The sequence below is a fragment of the Balaenoptera musculus genome, chromosome 7 (genome assembly GCF_009873245.2).
Source record: "Balaenoptera musculus isolate JJ_BM4_2016_0621 chromosome 7, mBalMus1.pri.v3, whole genome shotgun sequence".
NCBI lineage: Eukaryota > Metazoa > Chordata > Mammalia > Artiodactyla > Balaenopteridae > Balaenoptera > Balaenoptera musculus.
Genome location: NC_045791.1, coordinates 56,004,924 through 56,025,286, shown reverse-complemented (window position 1 = coordinate 56,025,286; position 20,363 = coordinate 56,004,924). Strand labels below are relative to the sequence as shown.

General features: G+C 36.3%; 1 protein-coding gene across 4 annotated transcripts in view; it reads left to right on the top strand.

The window, feature by feature from the left end:
• Positions 1-20,363, top strand: part of ATF2 (activating transcription factor 2) — a 79,823-nt gene that overhangs the window by 9,407 nt on the left and 50,053 nt on the right. For all 4 annotated transcript variants that reach the window (XM_036857839.1, XM_036857837.1, XM_036857840.1 and 1 more), the window contains exons 3-4: positions 7,663-7,737; positions 14,605-14,674. In XM_036857839.1, the coding sequence (XP_036713734.1) occupies positions 7,706-7,737; positions 14,605-14,674 (102 nt within the window). In that variant the 5' untranslated portion in view covers positions 7,663-7,705. The remainder of the gene's footprint in view (positions 1-7,662; positions 7,738-14,604; positions 14,675-20,363) is intronic.

The following is a 20,363-nucleotide window of genomic DNA, read 5'->3' as shown; positions in this document are numbered from 1 at the left end:
AGATTTGCTTCCCTCTCGCCTCACCTCTCTTCCCTTCAATCATATATCCCATGCTTTAGCCATCAGAAGTTCTTAGAGATCCTTCAGTGTACTCTGCTTTACTGTGCTTCTACATGCTGTCTCCTCTGCCCAAAATATCATCTCTTATTTCTTTGAGAAGACTAAGCCCAGGCATTACTTCCTTCAGTACCCTTTGCAGACCCTCTCTTCAGGGTTGGCTAGGTACTAGTCTTAGTTAGGGGGTAGAAAATCAGATAAATTCAACCTTAAAAAAAAAAAAAAAAAGCTCATACTCAGGATACAGAAGATTCTCACATGACCCAGTCACAGAGAGCATAGTCAGGCATTGCAGAAACGTCTTTCCTTCATCTTGGCTACATGGTTTTTCGTCCCTGTTTTTCTGTGCCTACTCCATTCTGGCTTTCATTAATTTTTTTAAAATTAATTAATGTGTTTACTTTTGGCTGCATTGGTTCTTCGTTGCTGGGAGCGAGCTTTCTCTAGTTGTGTCGAGCAGGGGCTACTCTTCCTTGCGATGCGTGGGCTTCTCATTGCGGTGGCTTCTCTTGTTGTGGAGCATGGGCTCTAGGTTCGCGGGCTTCAGTTGTGGCTCACGGGCTCTAGAGTGCAGGCTCAGTAGATGTGGTGCACGGGCTTAGTTGCTCCGCGGCAGTCGGATCTTCCTGGACCAGGGATCGAACCCGTGTCCCCTGCATTGGCAGGCAGATTTTTAACCACTGCGCCACCAGCGAAGTCCCTCATTAATTTCTTATCAGTATGAACATGGCAGAAAATGTCTACCAGTCCTGAGTATGATTTTGAATGTCTAGTGTATACCTCTGTTTGGCTGATTTATTATTATTATTTTTTCTTTTTACACGTTTCCTGAAGAGGTAATCTGATTGGCTTGACTGTTCAGGTGTCTCCTCTGGTTCACCTGAAACAGGTATGTCAGGCCATGGAAATACAGGATTGCCCTTTGCTGGCAGTCTGGCTCTAAGAGGGGATTATGGGTGTGGAGGAGAGATGACCAGCTCCAGTATACCCTTTATTCCCCTATGTTCCCATAGTGCTTGTGTATATCTATTATTATATATATATCACTGAATTAGTATTACTATTTTCACTTATTTGTTTTCCTTACTAATCTGATTTTGAGGTCAGGGACCATCTTTCTTATTCTTAATGTAGTATCGGGTACAAAATAGTCAAATGTTTTCCAAATAAATTACATAAAATAAATGATTTGTATTAGAAATGTTTGGGAAATCTGTACATTGTGTGTAACATTTAGTAATATCCATATTTTAGAAATCTGCTTTGAAACTTGAGTACACGCTTTAAATGTAAGAGGTTACATACAGCATTTGTAGTTCTATAAGTAACTAGAAGATCAGTCAAATTCACATTTTAGACGCTAGTGATTTCTGAAATTAGTCACCAGAAATTGTTTCATTTCCCCCCACCCCTATTTTCAAAGATTCATTTACTCACACTATTTTCTTTTTTTTGGTGGATGGGGGGATTAAAATACCAGCTGTAATATATTGTTAAATGAAAAAGCAGAATTCATAACAGCATGTATAGTATGCCACAATTTGTATAAAAATTTGATATACACGTATATAATATACTTGTAAATACATGGATTATGTCTGGAAAAATATATAGTAACTGGTAAGAGTGGTTATCTTTGGAAATTGGGACTGAGGTCAGGGGTGGGAAAAAAGGAAGGAGACTTAGGTTATACTGTATATCCTTTTGTACTGTTTGATTTTTACCAGGGGCGTGTGTTTTTGTCCAAAAATGATTTATATGTTAAAAATTTTTAAAGAATAAAAATAGATACCAGCTTTATTGCTGATAGGTCTGGACTGGAGAACATGTTTTGGACCTAAGCCTGAAATGAACTTTTACCTCAAGTGTAAAGACAGTGGATGCCCCACCCCAGAGGGTTAGGGAGGTCTACAGATTAGATGTTTACCCAGCCATGTAGTGAAGGACCGTAGTAGTCTTTCCCATATCTTTCTGTGAGAAATGAACTCAGGAGCCAAGAGGGCCCTAAGTTACATATCCATAATAACCCTTTTCTCAAGTTCACCAAGTTATTTCTCCTCCTATTTGGGAGACTGAATGAGTGGATAGTGGAGACGGGTAGAAATTTTCTTCCAAATATTTTTGAGAGTCACAAGTCCTTTGTTTCTTGGTCAGGAACATGGAGAGAGGCAGAGGATAGATCCTATCATACCTTTGGCATTTTTGTCCACATTGTCAACACCCCAGACAGACAGGGCTTGGCTGTCCCCTTCGGGGGAGACCACCAGTATCTTAGGAATGTCCTGCTCCCACTTGACTCACACTATTTTCTGTGAAGTGAATTGGTTTCCTTCTTACTTGTTTTTGATGAGATGTAAGAAAAGCAGAAATTTTTATCAGCTGCATCATTTGAATGATATAATTCAAAATGGCATGGGAATAGTGATACTACAGCCTAAAGGATTGTCTATTTTGCTTAATAGGTTTAACTCACATTTCAGATTTTAAACAAGGGAGTTACCTATAGGACAAATAATTGTCTAACACTACCCTTTGAGTCTTTATTCAGATACAGAAATTGTTCTACTAAGTTTGCTCTTAACTTTTCAGTACAGAACATAGTTTTTCTGTTCTTTGACATCTCTCGCTCTCTTTTTTTTTTTTTTTTTGGCTGCGTGGTGAGGTATACAGGATCCTAGTTCCCCGACCAGGGATTGAACCCATGCCCCCTGCATTGGGAGCACAGAGTCTTAACCACTGGACCACCAGGGAAGTCCCTGTTCTTTGACATCTCATAACATGAAGGTTATAAACCGGAAGCAAGCAGAGAATTGTTAGAGAATCTGTGTATTTTAGTATTTTTCTCATAACTACTGCTAAAAACTACATGATACTTATTATATAATGGTTATATAGTGAATTATTACAGTGCATGTTATTTATATATAATTTAAACTCCTTCTGTAAGTTTTTTAAAAATTAATTAATTTTATTTTTTGGCTGCATTGGGTCTTCGTTGCTGTGCACAGGCTTTCTCTAGTTGTGGCGAGCGGGGGCCACTCTTTGTTGCGGTGCACGGACTTCTCACTACAGTGGCTTCTCTTGTTGCGGAGCACGGGCTCTAGGCATGCGGGCTTCAGTAGTTGTGGCACACGAGCTCAGTAGTTGTGGCTCGCAGGCTCTAGAGTGCAGGCTCAGTAGTTGTGGTGCACGGGCTTAGTTGCTCCGTGGCATGTGGGATCTTCCCAGACCAGGGCTCGAACCTGTGTCCCCTGCATTGGCAGGCGGATTCTTAACCACTGCGCCACCAGGGAAGTCCCTCCTTCTGTAAGTTTTTCCTTTTTTATTTTTAAGTTTTTTAGTCCAGAACCTTTTAAGAGTAAGTTGCTAGCATGATGTCCCATTCGCCCAAATACTTTACTTTCTACAGTAAGACACTCTCCTCCAAAACCATAATACAACCATGAAAATCAAGAAATTAACTTTGAAATATTGCTACCATCTAATCTGTAGATTACATTTAAGTTTTGCCAGTTATTCCAATAATGTCTGTCCTTTATAGCAAAAGGATTCAGTCTAGAATCTCATGTTGCAGTTAGTTATCATGTCTCATTGGTCTTTTTCAGTCTGAAGCAGTTCCTTGATCTTTCCTTGACTTTGATGACTTGGACACTTTTGAAGATTATGGCCCAGTTATTTGAGGAGTTTACCTCAATTTGGTGTTGTGTAATATTTCTTCATGATTAGACTCAGGTTATGTATCTTTGGCATGACTATTATGAAAGTGATGCTGTGTCCTCCTTATTGCAACCGAAGGGTTGCAATGATATTGATATTGAGTTTCCTTATGTTGAGTGTTGTTAACTTGGATCACTTGAGTAAAGTGATATTTGCCAGGCTTTTGTACTGTATATTACTCTTTTGCCTTTAGTAATTAAAATGTATTTTATAGGGAGATACTTTGAGAGCATGTAAACATCTTGTCTTATCAAATTTTCATTTCTACATTGGTATGTATCTTTTATATCAGATTAATGGAATCCTATTTTATTAACAGTATGATCTATTACTATCATTTATTTTGATCTCAAATTGTCTGAGATTTGGCCACTTTCTGGCTAAATCCATAAGTCCTTCTTTACTTTCTTGCACAAGGTATTCAAGTCCCATCATGTATTATTCCTGCTTTAGCCTCGGAATCAGCTAATTCTTCAAGGATCCCAGGTTCCTTTTGGTGGAGAATAGTATTTTGACATCAAGGTCTGGAGGGCTTATTGCTATTGGGGTATCAGTGCTCCCAGGCCCTCTCAGTGACACAGCTAGGGAAGTATGTGAATATATATGCATGTATGTACACATATTACCATCTATATTTCTATATCTCTATATTTATATTGAAAGTCATGAGTACACATGAATATCTCCAAATCTCATCCAGTACCAGGGTTCATTCTGTGTAATTACCTTCACCTGTAGTGTGAATTTACCTTCATCTACTATATCCTTGATAAATTCACTTATTCAATTAATACCTGCATGTATTTGTAATGAATTGCCTGTTGCCACCAGACCCCCTCCTCCTCCTCAAGTAGACATCCTCCTGCTTGGGCCCTGATATCCTATCCTGGGCTGGTGCCATCCCTATTCTTTATTTCATGTGGATGTTACACAAAGATTTGTCCTCAAAGATATTCACTGATGATAAAAATCCAGTAGTAGAGAATTAGTTATAAATATGTCATATCTGTATGGTGGAATACTATATAGCCATTAAAAATGACATCTAATATTTGATGATGTGGCAGAATTTAGATAATTGTGTTTTAAAGGAAGTTGTAATGCTCTTTTTACAATTAAAAAAATTTTTATTTATCTTTATACATTAATAAGACTGAATATGTACTCTGGAATGTTAGACAGTAGTTATCTCTGAATGATAGTACTTTGGGTGACTTTCTTTTTCTTCTGTATTTTTCTGGGAGCAAATTTAAAGTTCCTTACAACATCTTGATTCAGTAAGCATAATTTAGTTCATATTATCCAGAAATAACAATGATCTCTTTCCGAACCCCAATTAAACTTGAGCTTTAAAGGTTTTTTAGAATTATGTAAGATTGATCATTTATGTGGGATACCTAGTGGTGGATATTTCTATGGCTGTGTTATAACAAACAAAATTTAAAATATACCTTTAGCCAAGTTTGGAGTTCTAAAATAAAATGCCTGTAGCAATGAAATAGAGAAAATATGAGGAACATACATGTGTTTATATGTGGAATTGTCTTAGAAACTGGAAAGAGGAGTCTGAGCTGGATGCTTGATTAGCTAGCATAAGCTCCTTCACTATCCTGGAAGCTTCTTGAGGGCAGGATCTATCTTAGTTCACCACTGCATCCCTAGCATGTAGCATAGTGCAGAGCACAAAGTAGATACTCAAATATTTGTTGGTTGAAAGACAAAAGGGGGAACTTTGGCACTAAATCATTAGGGTAGGGAAGATGAAGGAGTGTTAGAAGAAGAGTTAAGAGAGAGATTAGAGAAACCAAAGAAACTGGCTTCTTTTAAATCTTGCCTAGAACCCTCCTGTGTATTCTTCATGACAGTGATTTTCCTACCAGTATAGGTTGTGGATGCTTGCCAGAGAGTGGTGTGGTATAGTAACAGTTCACTATCTGCAGTCTGTCTTTTCTGACAATTTATAGTTGAACAAAGCCTCCTTCCCATGCTTTCCTAGGAGCATATTTCCGCCCTTGACCTTGATGTAAAAGGGAGATAAACCTTGATTTAGAGGCTTGAGATTCAGTTAGATTAACAAAGAGATAGCATTTTTAAGCCTCCCAGAAGAACTCTCATCATTTATGTGTCAAGGTGCTTTGACTTATATTTACAGACCTCAGCTAGGTATTAGGAAATAGTATAAGGAATGGGAATTTTTATTGGTTGGCTAGGAAATAGTCTAGTTCCTAGACTGTAGGAAAGGAACTATAGAAGTTCCCTACTGCAGGTAAGGAACACCTTTTGTAGAAGAATGGGACAATAGTAGTCATGGGGGTGTGGAAAAGATCAGAGAGGAGGATACGAAGGGTTAATTCCCTCAAAGCTTTTCTAGAACTATCGGATTGGTCCCTGCACTACCTGTATATTTTTAATATTTTAACTGTTATTCTTACCAAATTGAATTGAAATTATATTTCTGTATTCTTTCTTCTGCTTGACTGAAAGTTTCTCAAAGTGGAGGGACTGTTTGTTTTGTTTCGGTTTTTTTTGGACTGTTTGTTTTTTCACCTTTGTGTCTTGGCATGAGTTTGGTGTTTAAATGTTTCTTGAACTTAACTGAGTTTAAATATTGCTTTGATTTTTCAAAGCAATATGAACTGCATTTATTAGTTTTAGAAGTTTTTTGAGTTAGGTAACTTAAAGTAAATTTATCTGACTTTTTCATATCATATGGCTGTTTATTCATTCCTTAATATTTAATGAGTAAATGCTACTATAAGCTAGGCACTGTTTCAGGTAGTTAACCCAAGGATAAGTTCCTTGTCTTCATTGAGTTCACATTCTACTGGTAATGACTGAAGCGTAACTTTTATAGGTTTCCTTTGGATTATTCTGGTGTTTTTTCCCCTCTTCTCACAGGCAGCATGGTAAAGTTGAATGTGAATGATGAAATGTAATCTTACCAGATAGATACAAGTTTTGCCTGGGACCAGGAAAAGAACTTTCTTCTTCCTGTCTCCTATATCAGACCATCTTTGACTCCAGGACTCAGAACTGTAGCTATTTACACATTTCCCCACAGGAATTACCCAATTTTCTTGAGCAGGACATTCTTGACACCACATTTATGAGCAAAATTATGTAAAATAAAAGTTTTCTCTGTGTACCATTGGCTTATTTGGATAAGCATATAGTTAACTCTGTTTGCCACTACATGGGGTTTCAGTGAATGTAACGGAGGATTAGCAGAGTTTAAAGATGAGCCACTGACCTTGGGTAGTTTAAGTATGTTGTACTTGTCTTTAAGCTAATGTCAAATAAGTAAGCTATAAAGTTAGGGAAGAGGGAGCTCCTTATATAGATCAGCTATCAGTATAGATCAACTATGTTGTACTTGTCCTTAAGCTAATGTCAAATAAGTAAGCTATAAAGTTAGGGAAGAGGGAGCTTCTTATAAAGATCAACTATCATTACATTATGGGACAAAATAGTGATGAATTAGGCTGAGAACCAGACCATCACTGACTACATTTTTTAAAACTTAAAGCTTTCTGAATAGATATTTTGAAATACTAGATCTCGTCTTTTCATCAGACGTCAAAAGTCAGGATTTTCACTCTTTTAATTACTGCCTTTCAACCACAGTCCTAAGGGCTTAAGTTAAATGTTTCTCTTTTAGCCTCTTTATGGTGGAGTTGGATATATTAATACCTATGTTTAAGGCATTTATATGGGTGTTCATATTTTAGGAGCAGTGCTCTATTATAAAGATTCTTAATAGTGAGTGGGTTTTTGGATGACAGTAGTGTTACAAAGAGTGTAATTATTTGACTGTTTTTATTGTTTTACTATGTTTCAAGAAATGTTTCAAAACTCTATTTAACAGTGTGAAACCACTTCATTTTTCAGTATCCTTGCCATGAAAAAGAGGACGTGATAAGTTGTACAACTTATGAAATTCAAGTTACATGTGAATTCTGCCAGGTGTGTATGCAATATTTGGTATTTTGCGCTTTTTTCATATTTTAGATTATAAAAATTCTCATAGGTTATTTCTAGATAAATATTTCAAGTGTTTTTCATAAATAAGAAAATACTTATCTAGTAAGTAGTTTACCTGCTACTTGTATTGTATTTTAAAATTATCAAATAGAGCATCAAAATACACTTAACTATGACAAGCATAAACATATTTTAGGGTTTTGATTTCTCCCAAAACTGAGTTCCAAATAATACTAGTCCCATGAGATGTTCTATGAAGAAGGTTCAAATAGAAAATGGATGTGGCAAAAATGCTGTATTCTAGGTGCTCTTCTGGTCATTTCTCTTGAACATATAAAGTCTGAAAAGTCCTGCCCCCAAAAAACAGTATTCTAGCATTTCCCAAATTTGGCCATAATAGTGATTGTCATCTCTGTTCCTGAAGGGAAACTTATTTCCGAAAGGTTAACAAACTAGTGTTGAAAAAGAAACAATGTTACAGAATTTTCAGTTGTCAAATATAGTTGTTACATGTAATTTCTATGAAGAAAGCAAAAACAAAAACCTACAAGTTAAGGGAAGGAATAATTGGAAACTTTAAGTCTATATCAAAAAGTAGGAAAATAATCTTGACACTAAAATGTCTTTTTGTACTTGTTTGGTTCAAATCAGGATCCAAGAAAGTCCCCATATTGCATTTTGTTTAGTATGTTTATTAGACCTCTTTTAATCTAAGACAGTTCCCCTCTACCTCCTCTTTTCTTTAGTTCCCCATGACATTTATTACTTGAAGAAACCAGGTCTTTTGTCCTGTAGAATTTGGCTAATTCCAGCTTGGTGATGTTGTTTGACATGTTTTTCTTTTTTTTTAGGTTAGAAGATTCTTTTTAAATTTTATTTATTTTTTATACAGCAGGTTCTTATTAGTTATCTGTTTTATACATATTAGTGTATACATGTCAATCCCAGTCTCCCAGTTCATCCCACCCCCACCCCCACTTTCCCCCCTTGGTGTCCATACGTTTGTTCTCTACATCTGTGTCTCTATTTTTGCCTTGCAAACTGGTTCATCTGTACCATTTTTTCTAGATTCTACATATATGCGTTAATATACAATATTTGTTTTTCTCTTTCTGACTTACTTCACTCTGTATGACAGTCTCTAGGTCTGTCCATGTCTCTACAAATGACCCAGTTTTGTTACTTTTTATGGCTAAGTAATACTCCACTGTATATATGTACCACATCTTCTTTATCCATTTGTCTGTCAATGGGCATTTAGGTTGCTTCCATGACCTGGCTGCAGTGAACATTGGGGTGCATGTGTCTTTTTGAATTGCGGTTTTCTCTGGTTATATGCCCAGTAGTGGGGTTGCTGGGTCACATGGTAATTCTATTTTTAGTTTTTGAAGGAACCTCCATACTGTTCTCCACAGTGGCTGTATCAATTTACATTCCCACCAGCAGTGCAAGAGGGTTCCCTTTTCTCCACACCCTCTCCAGCATTTGTTGTTTGTAGATTTCCTGGTGATGCCCATTCTAACTGGTGTGAGGTTATAACCTCATTGTAGTTTTTTTTTTTTTTTAGAAATTCACGTTCTTTTTTATTTATTTATTTATTTATTTATGACTGTGTTGAGTCTTCGTTTCTGTGCGAGGGCTTTCTCTAGTTGCGGCAAGTGGGGACCACTCCTCATCGCGGTGCGCGGGCCTCTCACCATCGCGGCCTCTCTTGTTGCGGAGCACAGGCTCCAGACGCGCAGGCTCAGTAATTGTGGCTCACGGGCCCAGTTGCTCCGTGGCATGTGGGATCTTCCCAGACCAGGGCTCGAACCCGTGTCCCCTGCATTGGCAGGCAGATTCTCAACCACTGCGCCACCAGGGAAGCCCACCTCATTGTAGTTTTGATTTGCATTTCTCTAATAATTAGTAATGTTGAGCAGCTTTTCATGTGCATCTTGGCTATCTGTATGTCTTCTTTGGAAAGATGTCTATTTAGGTCTTCTGCCCATTTTTGGATTGGGTTGTTTGTTTTTTTAATATTGAGCTGCATGAGCTGTTTATATATTTTGGAGATTAATCCTTTGTCCATTGATTCGTTTGCAAATATTTTTCCCATTCTGAGGGTTGTCTTTTCGTTTTGTTTATAGTTTCCTTTGCTGTGCAAAAGCTTCTAAGTTTCATTAGGTCCCATTTGTTTATTTTTGTTGTTATTTCCATTACTCTAGGAGGTGGGTCAAAAAAGATCTTGCTGTGATTTATGTCAAAGAGTGTTCTTCCTATGTTTTTCTCTAAGAGTTTTATAGTGTCTGGTCTTACATTTAGGTCTTGAATCCATTTTGAGTTTATTTTTGTGTTTGGTGTTAGGGAGTGTTCTAATTTCATTCTTTTACATGTAGCTGTCCAGTTTTCCCAGCACCACTTATTGAAGAGACTGTCTTTTCTCTATTGTATATCCTTACCTCCTTTGTCGTAGATTAGTTGATCATAGGTGCATGGGTTTATCTCTGGGCTTTCTATCCTGTTCCATTGATGTATATTTCTGTTTTTGTGCCAGTACCATATTGTCTTCATTACTGTACCTTTGTGGTATAGTCTGAAGTCAGGGAGCCTGATTCCTTCAGCTCCATTTTTTTCCCTCAAGACTGCTTTGGCTATTTGGGGTCTTTTGTGTCTGCACACAAATTTTAAGATTTTTTGTTCTAATTCTGTAAAAACATGCCACTGGTAATTTGATAGGGATTGCATTGAATCTGTAGATTGCTTTGGGTAGTATAGTCATTTTCACAATATTGATTCTTCCAATCCAAGAACATGGTATATCTCTCCATCTGTTGGTATCATCTTTAATTTCTTTCATCAGTGTCTTATAGTTTTCTGCATACAGGTCTTTTGTCTCCCTAGGTAGGTTTATTCCTAGGTATTTTATTCTGTTTGTTGCAATGGTAAATGGGAGTGTTTCCTTAATTTCTCTTTCAGAATTTTCATCATTAGTGTATAGGAACGCAAGAGATTTCTGTGCATTAATTTTGTATCCTGCAACTTTACCAAATTCATTGATTAGCTCTAGTAGTTTTCTGGTGGCATCTTTAGGATTCTCTATGTATAGTATCATGTCATCTTCAAACAGTGACAGTTTTACTTCTTCTTTTCCAATTTGTATTCCTTTTATTTCTTTTTCTTCTCTGATTGCCGTGGCTAGGACTTCCAAAGCTATGTTGAATAATAGTGGCAAGAGTGGACATTGTTGTCTTGTTCCTGACCTTAGAGGAAATGCTTTCAGTTTTTCACCATTGAGAATGATGTTTGCTGTGGGTTTGTCATATATGGCCTTTATTATGTTGAGGTAGGTTCCCTCTATGCCCACTTTCTGGAGAGTTTTTATCATAAATGGGTATTGAATTTTGTGAAAAGCTTTTTCTGCATCTATTGAGATGATCATATGGTTTTTATTCTTCAATTTGTTAATATGGTATATCACACACATTGATTGATTTGCATATATTGAAGAATCCTTGCATCTCTGGGATAAATCCCACTTGATCATGATGTATGATCCTTTTAATGTGTTGTTGGATTCTGTTTCCTAGTATTTTATTGAGGATTTTTGCATCTATATTCATCAGTGATATTGGTCTGTAATTTTCTTTTTTTGTAGTATCTTTGTCTGGTTTTGGTATCAGGGTGATGGTGGCCTCTTAGAATGAGTTGAGAGTGTTCCTTCCTCTGCAAGTTTTTGGAAGAGTTTGAGAAGGATGGGTGTTAGCTCTTCTCTAAATGTTTGATAGAATTCACCTGTGAAGCCATCTGGTCCTGGACTTTTGTTTGTTGGAAGATTTTAAATCACAGTTTCAATTTTATTACTTGTGATTGGTCTGTTCATATTTTCTATTTCCTCCTGGTTCAGTCTTGGAAGGTTATACCTTTCTAAGAATTTGTCCATTTCTTACAGGTTGTCCATTTTATTGGCATAGAGTTGCTTGTAGTAGTCTCTTATGGTGCTTTGTATTTCTGTGGTGTCCATTGTAACTTCTCCTCTTTCATTTCTAATTTTATTGATTTGAGTCCTCTCCCTCTTTTTTCTTGATGAGTCTGGCTAAAGGTTTATCAATTTTGTTTATCTTCTCAAAGAACCAGCTTTTAGTTTTATTGATCTTTGCTATTGTTTTCTTTGTTTCTATTTCATTTATTTCTGATCTGATCTTTGTGATTTCCTTCCTTCTGCTAACTTTGGGGTATTTTTGTTCTTTCTCTAGTTCCTTTAGGTGTAAGGTTAGATTGTTTATTTGAGATTTTTCTTGTTTCTTGAGGTAGGATTATATTGCTATAAACTTCCCTCTTACAACTGCTTTTGTTGCATCCCATAGGTTTTGGATCGTCGTGTTTTCGTTGTCATTTGTCTCTAGGTATTTTTTGATTTCCTCTTTGATTTCTTCAGTGATCTCTTGGTTATTTAGTAACGTTTAGCCTCCATGTGTTTGTGTTTTTTACGTTTTTTTCCCTGTAACTGATTTCTGATTTCATAGCGTTGTGGTCAGAAAAGATGCTTAATATGGTTTCAATTGTCTTAAATTTACTGAGGCTTGATTTGTGACCCAAGATGTGATCTATCCTGGAGAATGTTCCGTGTGCACTTGAGAAGAAAGTGTAATCTGCTGTTTTTGGATGGAATGTCCTGTAGATGTCATTTAAATCTATCTGGTCTATTGTGTCATTTAAAGCTTGTGTTTCCTTATCAATTTTCTGTCTGGATGATCTGTCCATTAGTGTAAGTGAAGTGTTAAAGCCCACCACTATTGTGTTACTGTCAATTTCCTCTTTTATAGCTGTTAGCAGTTGCCTTATGTATTGAGGTGCTCCTATGTTGGGTGCATATATATTTATAATTGTTATATCTTCTTCTTAGATTGATCCCTTGATCATTATGTAGTGTCTTTCCTTGTCTCTTACAGCATTCTTTATTTTAAAGTCTATTTTATCTGACATGAGTATTGCTATTCCAGCTTTCTTTTGATGTCCATTTGCATGGAGTATCTTTTTCCATCCCCTCACTTTCAGTCTGTATGTGTCCCTAGGTCTGAAGTGGGTCTCTTGTAGACAGCATATATATGGGTCTTATTTTTGTATCCATTCAGTGAGCCTGTGTCTTCTGCTTGGGGCATTTAATACATTCACGTTTAAGGTAATTATCAGTATGTATGTTCCTATTACCATTTTCTTAATTGTTATGGGTTTTTTTCCTAGGCCCTTTTCTTTTGTGTTTCCCTCTTAGAGAAGTTCCTTTAACATTTGTTGTGGAGCTGGTTTGGTGGTGCTGAATTCTGTTAGCTTTTGCTTGTCTGTAAAGCTTTTGATTTCTCTGTCGAATCTGAATGAGATCCTGCCGGGTAGAGTAATCTTGGTTGTAGGTTCTTCCCTTTCATCACTTTAAATATATCTTGCCACTCCCTTCTGCCTTGTAGAGTTTCTGCTGAAAAATCAGCTGTTAACCTTATGGGAGTTCCCTTGTATGTTATTTGTCGTTTTTCCCTTGTTGCTTTCCATAATTTTTCTTTGTCTTTAATTTTTGCCAATTTGATTACTGTGTGTCTCGGCATGTTTCTCCTTGGGTTTATCCTGCCTGGACTCTCTGCGCTTCCTGGACTTGGGTGGCTGTTTCCTTTCCCACGTTAGGGAAGTTTTTGACTATAATCTCTTCAGATATTTTCTCGGGTCATTTCTCTCTCTCTTCTCCTTCTGGGACCCCTATAATGTGAATGTTGGTGCGTTTAATGTTGTTCTAGAGGTCTCTTAGGCTGTCTTCATTTCTTTTCATTCTTTTTTCTTTATTCTGTTCCTCAGCAGTGAATTCCACCATTCTGTCTTCCAGGTCACTTATCCGTTCTTCTGCCTCAGTTATTCTGCTATTGATTCCTTCTAGTGTAGTTTTCATTTCACTTATTGTATTGTTCATCTCTGTTTGTTTGTTCTTTAATTCTTCTAGGTCTTTGTTCTTTAATTCTTCTAGGTCTTTGTTCAACATTTCTTGCCCCTTCTTGATCTTTTCCTCCATTCTTTTTCCGAGGTCCTGGATCATCTTCACTATCATTATTCTGATTTCTTTTTCTGGGAGGTTGCCTATCTCCACTTTATTTAATTGTTTTTCTTGGTTTTTATCTTGTTCCTTCATCTGGTACATAGTCCTCTGCCTTTTCATTTTGTCTGTCTCTCTGTGAATGTGGTTTTTGATCCACAGGCTGCAGAATTGTAGTTCTTCTTGCTTCTGCTGTCTTCCCTTTCGACATGTTTTTCTATCTCCTATATTTCCTGTAGTTGGATCTAGAGAGGCTTGATTAGATTCAGGCTTGACTTTTTTTCCCCCCAAGAATCCTTTGTGTGCTTTCTATTGCATATCAGGGGGCACATAATGTTTGTCTCACTTTTAGTGATGTTAATTTAAGACTGACCTGTGAGTTCAGATGCTGTCAACCTGACCCAGCCATTATAAAGTTCCCATCACCTTTGTTCCTGATTGTTTTATCAGACATTGATGATAGTTACCTAGTCCATTATTTCATTGGGGTTTAAAGTGGTTATCTTATAATTATTTCATTCTTTCTGCACTTATGCTACTGAACAGGAAAGATTTAGCCTGATAGATCAGGGTTCCTAATATTTTTTTCTGTAGTGTAAAATCTGCATGTTACATGTCTCTATTCATAATAAGAAAATGGAAGGTGGGGTTAAAATGTCAGTAAAAGTGTTTTACTTCACATTCAGATAGAAGGTAATAAGCTTAGTGAAAATCAAATAATATTACATTTTAAGTTGTTCTTTATTTAAAAATCTGTGCTGTGAAACATTTAGCCATTTCTTAATGTTTTATTATAGGCAATACAAGGACCTGTGGAATATGAGTGATGACAAACCCTTTCTATGTACTGCCCCTGGATGTGGCCAGGTAATATATAAATTGTTTTGTATATTCATGTTTAGTAAAACACTTATGACAGTATATGTTGTCATTAAAAGGATTCTTTTACAATGTTTTGTACAATTTTGGAGTTAGAATGAAAATAACCCAGAAAAATTTGGGGAAGAAATTTTCCTCAATAGCACATCTGAGTTTTAAAGAATACAATCTAATATGGGAAAAAAAAAATTAAGTCTTGAAAGGGAAAGATGGAAAACCTGGAGAAAATCCAGGACTTAAAAGTATATTCATTTGACCATTATTGGTTGAAAATCATTGTGAGTTGCCTAATTGGAAATCAGATATACATTATCTTTTATGAAAATTAGTTTACTTGCTGAACTCTTGTGAAAATAACTAATGTTTACCTCTGAGCATATCACTAATATATGAATGTTCTTAAGTATAACATCTTTAATATAGAGCATGTGTAGAAGCATTTTTAGAAAATAATATTTTAGTGTTGTTACAGAAAATAATATTTCAGTGTTTTTTAATAGGCCATTAAATTATTAATCTATTACTGTTATAATAATCTTAAAATAACTATAGACACTAAGGAATGAAAGAATAAATTTAATGTGTAGTAAAATTACAGAGTACTTAAATATACAAGCTATAAATCATAAATAAGTATTAAAGTGTTTCTTTGGTTCTCATTGTTTTCTTTAGCTGATATTTTAAATGGAGGTATAATTTATATACAATAAACTGCACATACTTATAGTGTACAGTTTGATACATTTTAACATATGTATGTACCCATAAAACCATCACCACAATTAAGATAGTGAACATATTCATCATCCCCAAAAGTTTCCTCATGTTTATTTGTTATACCTCCCTCCCATCCCTGTCAACCACTGATCTGCCTTCTGTCACTATAGGTTAGCTTGTATTTTCCAGAATTTTATATAAATGGAATCATACAGTATGTACTTTTGACTGGATTCTTTCCTTCCACATAGTTAATTTACAATTTCTCCATGCTATGTGATTAGTAGTTAATTCCTTTTCATTGAGGAACAGTATTTCCTTATTTCACCATTAGTTTATTTATTCACTTGTTTATGGACATTTGTCTTATTTCCAGTTTTTAGTTGTTACAAGTAAAGCTGTTGTGAATATTTATGTATAAGTCTTTGAATGAAAGCATGCTTTCTTTTCTCTTGGGTGAGTACCTAGGAGAGTAGTGGTGGGATCATATGTAATATATAATAGGAAATTGCCAAACTGCTTTCCAAAACAGAGGTATCACTTTGCATTTCCACCAACAGTCTATGAGAGGTCCTGTTGTATCATATCTTTGCCAACATTTGGTGTCAGTCTTTTAATTTTAGCCATTTTCATTGTGTGTATACTGATATATAAAGTGTTACTTTGCATTTCTTTGTTGACTGATGAAAAAATGAGCACTTTTTCATGTGCTTATTGGCCATTCGTGTACTTTACTTTTTGTGAAAAAATATCTTTTCAAATCTTCTACTTGTTTTTAAAAATTAGGTTGCCTGTCTTTTAATTATTGAGTTGTATGAGTTCTTCAAATATCCTGGGTACCAGTCTATCATCAAATATTTCTCCAGGTCTGTGGTTTCCAACTTGATTTTCATAATAGTATCTTTTGATGAACAGATGTTTCTAATTTTAATGAAGTCTAATGTATTAATTTTTTCTCTTCTTTGGTTGTTGGTTTTTGTGACTTATCTAAGAAACTTTTGCTTAACCTTAAGTCACAAAGATATTCTCCATTGCTTTCCTCTGAAAGCTTGGTTTTTCATTTCGGTCTCTTTTGCATCTTGAATTAATTTTTGTGTATAGTGTGAGGTAGGAGTTGAAGCTCACTTTTTTTTCCATATGGTTTCTCAGATATTCCAGTGTCGTTTGTTGAAAAAATTTTCCTTTCTCCATTAAATTGCTTCCTCCCCTTTATTGAAAATCAAATGATTTGTGTAAGTGTGGATCTATTTCTTAGCTTTCTATTCCGTTCCTTTCATCAATCTGTCAACTTTTATGCCAGTACCATACTGTCTTGATTGCTCTAGCTTTACAGTAAGCCTTCCAGTCAGGTAGGGTAAGTTCTCCAATTTAGTTCTCCTTTTTCAGGATTGTTTTGGATAGTCTTTTAATTTTAATCATTCTGGTGAGGGTATAGTGGTATCTAAAGATTTTAATTTACATGGTGTCCAATGATGTTGAGCAGGGTAAAGGTAGGAGTTAACCAGGGTTGGTGATATTTTAGATAGGTTGGTCAGGGAATGCCTCTGTAATAAGGTGACATTTGAATAAAGATATGGGAGCAAACCCTGCACATACCTGGGGGAAGAGATTTCCAGACTGAAGGAACAGCAAATATAAAGGCTGGTAGGGAAGAAATGGATTTGGTGTGTTTAAAAACAGAAAGATGACTGTTGTGGCTGGAGCATATAGTGATTAATGAGGATAAGGGTAGGAGATAAGGTCAGAAATGTAGGGGAATAAAAAGAGTCCATAACCTGTAGGGCTTTTGTTGACTATGATAAGGTATTTGGATTTTATTCACAGAGCAGTGAAAAGCCATTGCTGAGCTAATAATGAAAGTAGAGACTGGCAGCAGTCAGAGAGATAGTGGTGGCTTTGACTAGGTGGTAATAATGGACAAATAGAGAAATAGACTGATTTGACATATATTTTGGAGATATCTTTTGTATACATTTTTCTATAAATTCAGGAAAGCTAAAAATTGCAATTTCTAAAATCCTTTTCAGCTAGAATTCTGGGTATGATTTTAGGTTCCACCAACCAGATTTACTCATTCTGGTAAATTACATTTACTTCTTGGATTTGGGACCGAGTTGAATGGAAAGGTGGTATTACTCAAGTCCTCCATTTTGCTGGAATGGATTGGACAGACACAGCATGATTCTTTAATCCCTGGATTACAGCTAATACAGTATGTTTTTAGAGCCAGCCTTTGGACCATGACCAGTTTTGCCGTGTTGTTCTAGGAATCATTCGTGGAAACTCAGTCTCAAACCAGTCCCTAATTCCTTGTCCTATCCTTTTCTGCTTAAAATAGTTGGAATTGTTATTTTGTGATTGAGTCTTTAGTAATATACATGCCATTTTAAATAAAAAGAATTACATTTAAATTTACTTAAGAGAGCTTCCAAATGAAGCCAACAAAAGATCAGGGAGGATTTGACTTCAGGATGAACCCAAGAAGTCGAATTAGTACCATCTAACCTTCCCCGTTTTTGGTGCCTCTGTGCCGAAACTATCCCTTCCATCTTCTGCCTCCACCCCGACTCCCAAGGCCAGGCTGTCGTTTCTCCCTGTCTGGAAGATAGAACCAGTGAAAGAATGACTCAGTAAAATTAGGGGAAATAAGGCAAATGGAAATGAGATAGTCTTCAGGTCAAGAAGATATTTTAAAATTGCTGAGAAAAATTACACAATCTGTTCAAGCATATCCAGACTGTTTATAGACACTATTAATGCTTTGCTTCCTTACCTGATGGGATGAGGCAAATGGAACATTACACAGCACATTTCCCAGGGTAAAGTAAGAGTTTATTCACCTCAACACCAGATCCAGAAAGTCTGGGAACCTTTTACTATTCATTGTTTAAGTTCTCACAGCAGGCTGCCTTGCACATGCCCAGTCTGTTTCCATGGCACAAATGGCCAAGAGACTGAGAGGTAGACTACCTCTTAGCCCGCCAAGAAGAGACCCTTCGTAGGGCTAAGGTCTTCTTAGAAGACCTTATGAACACTATGAACATAACAAGGGTGTTCCAGCACTTTATCAGGCCCAAAAGTCACCCATTGTTCTTCCTCATAATATATATCAGCAACATTTCCATCTAATGATCCTGCCTATAAATCAATCTATGATTATTTTGACATTTTCTACCATAAGAATGTTTATACTTTTGGCAAAGCAGCAACCATTTTACTTCAGTGATATTAAAAGTACTCCTGCACTCTCATTCATTGCTGGTAAAAGTGCAAGATGGCACACCCCCTAGAGGGAGTTTGGCAATATCTAGCAAAATTACACATGCATTTACCCTTTGACCCAACAGTCCTACTTCTGGGACTCTATCCCAAAGATGCACTGTCAAAACTATGAAAAGACATATGCCCAAGGTTATTAGATATATGTTCAATATATTTTGTTACCTGTCAGTCTCTGGACAGTAGTATTCCAGGAGAATAGAAACAAAAGCTATAAAGCTTCTTGAAGCTTCAGTTTGGAAGTGACAGGTCATCACTTCTGCAGCATTCTGTTGATCAGTGCAAGTCACCAGACCAGCCCAGACTCAAGGGGTGGGGAAATAGATACCCTCCTCTGGATGGGAGAACCAGCCTTACCACGTTGCAAAGGAAGGAGGGTACATACCATAATGGAAGGAATTTGTGGCCATATTTTACAATCTGTCACAGACAAATACTGAAATACTTACAGGTAAAATAATTTCTGGGGTTGGCCTCAAAAAAATCCATTGGGTGAATGGTGAGTAGAGATGAAATGAGATGGATCATAGGTTGATAATTGCTAAAGCTGGGTGAATGTGCAAAGAGGTTTATTACACTATTTCTTTTTAATTTACTAAAATGCAACAGAAGAAAAAGAAACCTATTGCTGAATGTAAGAACATATGTATATATGTGTATCAGAGATTGTTTAAAAGACCTAATATTTTTTAAAAATATGAAAAACATTAAGAAGTTAGAATTGTTTTTTAGACTCTGTGTTATGAAAGGAGTTAACATTCATTTTTCCTCCTACTTCTTTCGTCTCCCTTGATGTCTGATAATAATTTTTCCATTGTCAGGGTTTGTAATACATTTTGTCTGATAATCTATAATCCCCATATTTCTTTAGTTTTACTTCTGTATTTAAATAGTATAGATAGAGAGGAAGGGTGAGAACTAAGCTTCAAGGCATTCCAGTGTTCAGAAGTCAGAAAGAGGGGGAGGCTGTAGCAGAGGAGACTGAGAAGCAAGCAGACAGTGAAGAAAATTGTGTTCTGGAAGTCAAGTAGAAAAAGTATTTCAAAGTGTGGGGGAACAATGTAGTCATATAGTTGATAGGGTAGGGTGAGAATTCAGTATTTATAATCGGATTTAGAAAAATGGGGATTATTAGACACCTTGATAAGAGTAGCTTCAGTGAAGCAGCAGTGACAACAGTGAGATTGGAGTTAGACTGACGAGTAAATGTGGAGAACCAGAAGTGGAGACATTATAAGATACCTTTTTCTTGGTATTTAGCTTAAAGGGAACAGTAAAATACTGCTGGAGGAGAATTGAAGATGGAGTTTTTTTGTTTGTTTTGAATTTTAAGGTGGGACTATCACAGCATATTTGACACTGCAGAGAGAGAGGGACTGTTGCAGGAATGGGGTCCTTAAGAGAGGATGGGATCCGGTGTTCAAGTGGAGAGACTGGCCTTAGAAAGGACCATAGACAATTTATCCATAGTAACTGAAAGTGAAAAGGCGGGAAGAGGTGTGGAAGGTTTGAATAGAGAAAAGGAAGCATATCAAAACTTAGACATACAAACATTTCTTCGATATGGTCACCATAAAAAACTACATTTCTGTTCATTCCATTACACAAAAGAAATCACCTTTAGAAGCTCTGGCACATTGTTTTAAAGAGACTTGTATTACTTAGGATGCTGGCTGAAACA